Source organism: Elephantulus edwardii, unplaced genomic scaffold (assembly GCF_000299155.1).
Source record: "Elephantulus edwardii isolate Elephantulus edwardi_28Jun2011 unplaced genomic scaffold, EleEdw1.0 scaffold00274, whole genome shotgun sequence".
NCBI classification, from domain to species: domain Eukaryota; kingdom Metazoa; phylum Chordata; class Mammalia; order Macroscelidea; family Macroscelididae; genus Elephantulus; species Elephantulus edwardii.
The window spans coordinates 3,079,957-3,080,935 of NW_006400024.1; the positions used below are offsets into that span (position 1 = coordinate 3,079,957).

Consider the following 979-nt stretch of genomic DNA (forward strand, 5'->3'; position numbering starts at 1 on the left):
GCGATTGGCACAGGATAGAGCAGAGTTTAGGGCTGCTGTACACAGGGTCACTAGGAGTCACAAGAAATTCGACGGCACATAACAACAACAACATATATAATCACCACAATTAGACACTTAAAGGAGGAGTTTAAGAGCAGATTAAAACTACACAACATTTTGAAAATGCACCTATATAGCAAGGTAGAGGTGAAAAAACAGAGGGCAGAATGAAAGAATCCAGTATCTAACTCAAGGCCCAGGAAGAGTAAGAGATGAAGTGTTCAGACACAGAAAGCGCAACTTAGAAATCAAGCACACAACAGATAAAAACCCTGCACGTGTCCACCACTATCCCACCAGGACAGTTATAAACCCCACAAGTCTACCACTACCTTAGACTCAACCCATGCCCACTACCGTCTAACCAGACAGACAGAAACCCCACACGTCCACAAGTTTTGACTTACATATGATTGACCTGACAGTTACTGGGTTGAATGGCGTCCATGTACCTGAAAACAAAGAACAGGAATTAAACTTAGAGAAAACTCCTCACCTGCACACCACATGCACAATGCTATTATGACGTAGACCCACAAGCTGCATTCTCAACAGGGAGTGTAGGCCCAGGAACGTCCAGCATTATAATGAAATGTGCAAAAAACTGGACTAAAAAAATCAAAATGGCCAAACTCGCTTGGCATTTCTTAAGCTGAAGGAACTGAAACAAAATCAAGCCTCAAGTTGCAACACTTAAGAATGCCGTGGGCAGAATACTGATCCATGAAGCCTGTACATGGGTACAAGCAAGAGACAATCCTGTATATGGGTACAAGAATGATACAATCCGGGGAGCTCTGGTGGCCTAGTGGCAAGAAGCTGCACAGCAATCCCAGAGGAACACGGTTCGAGTCCACCAGATGCTCTGCCGGAGAAGGAGGCGCAATATCCTCCTGTACCAGTCAGATCTGATTTGACGGTACACGCACACAAAATA

At 44.5% G+C, this 979-nt stretch overlaps 1 protein-coding gene across 3 annotated transcripts in view; it reads right to left on the bottom strand.

Moving 5' to 3' along the window:
* The window catches only part of PDCD6 (programmed cell death 6), a 25,264-nt gene that overhangs the window by 13,649 nt on the left and 10,636 nt on the right, over positions 1-979 (bottom strand). For 2 of the 3 annotated variants that reach the window (XM_006900159.1, XM_006900158.1), the window contains exon 3: positions 450-494. The exons of the other annotated variant lie outside the window; for it this stretch is intronic. In XM_006900159.1, the coding sequence (XP_006900221.1) occupies positions 450-494 (45 nt within the window). The remainder of the gene's footprint in view (positions 1-449; positions 495-979) is intronic. 3 annotated transcript variants of the gene reach the window in all.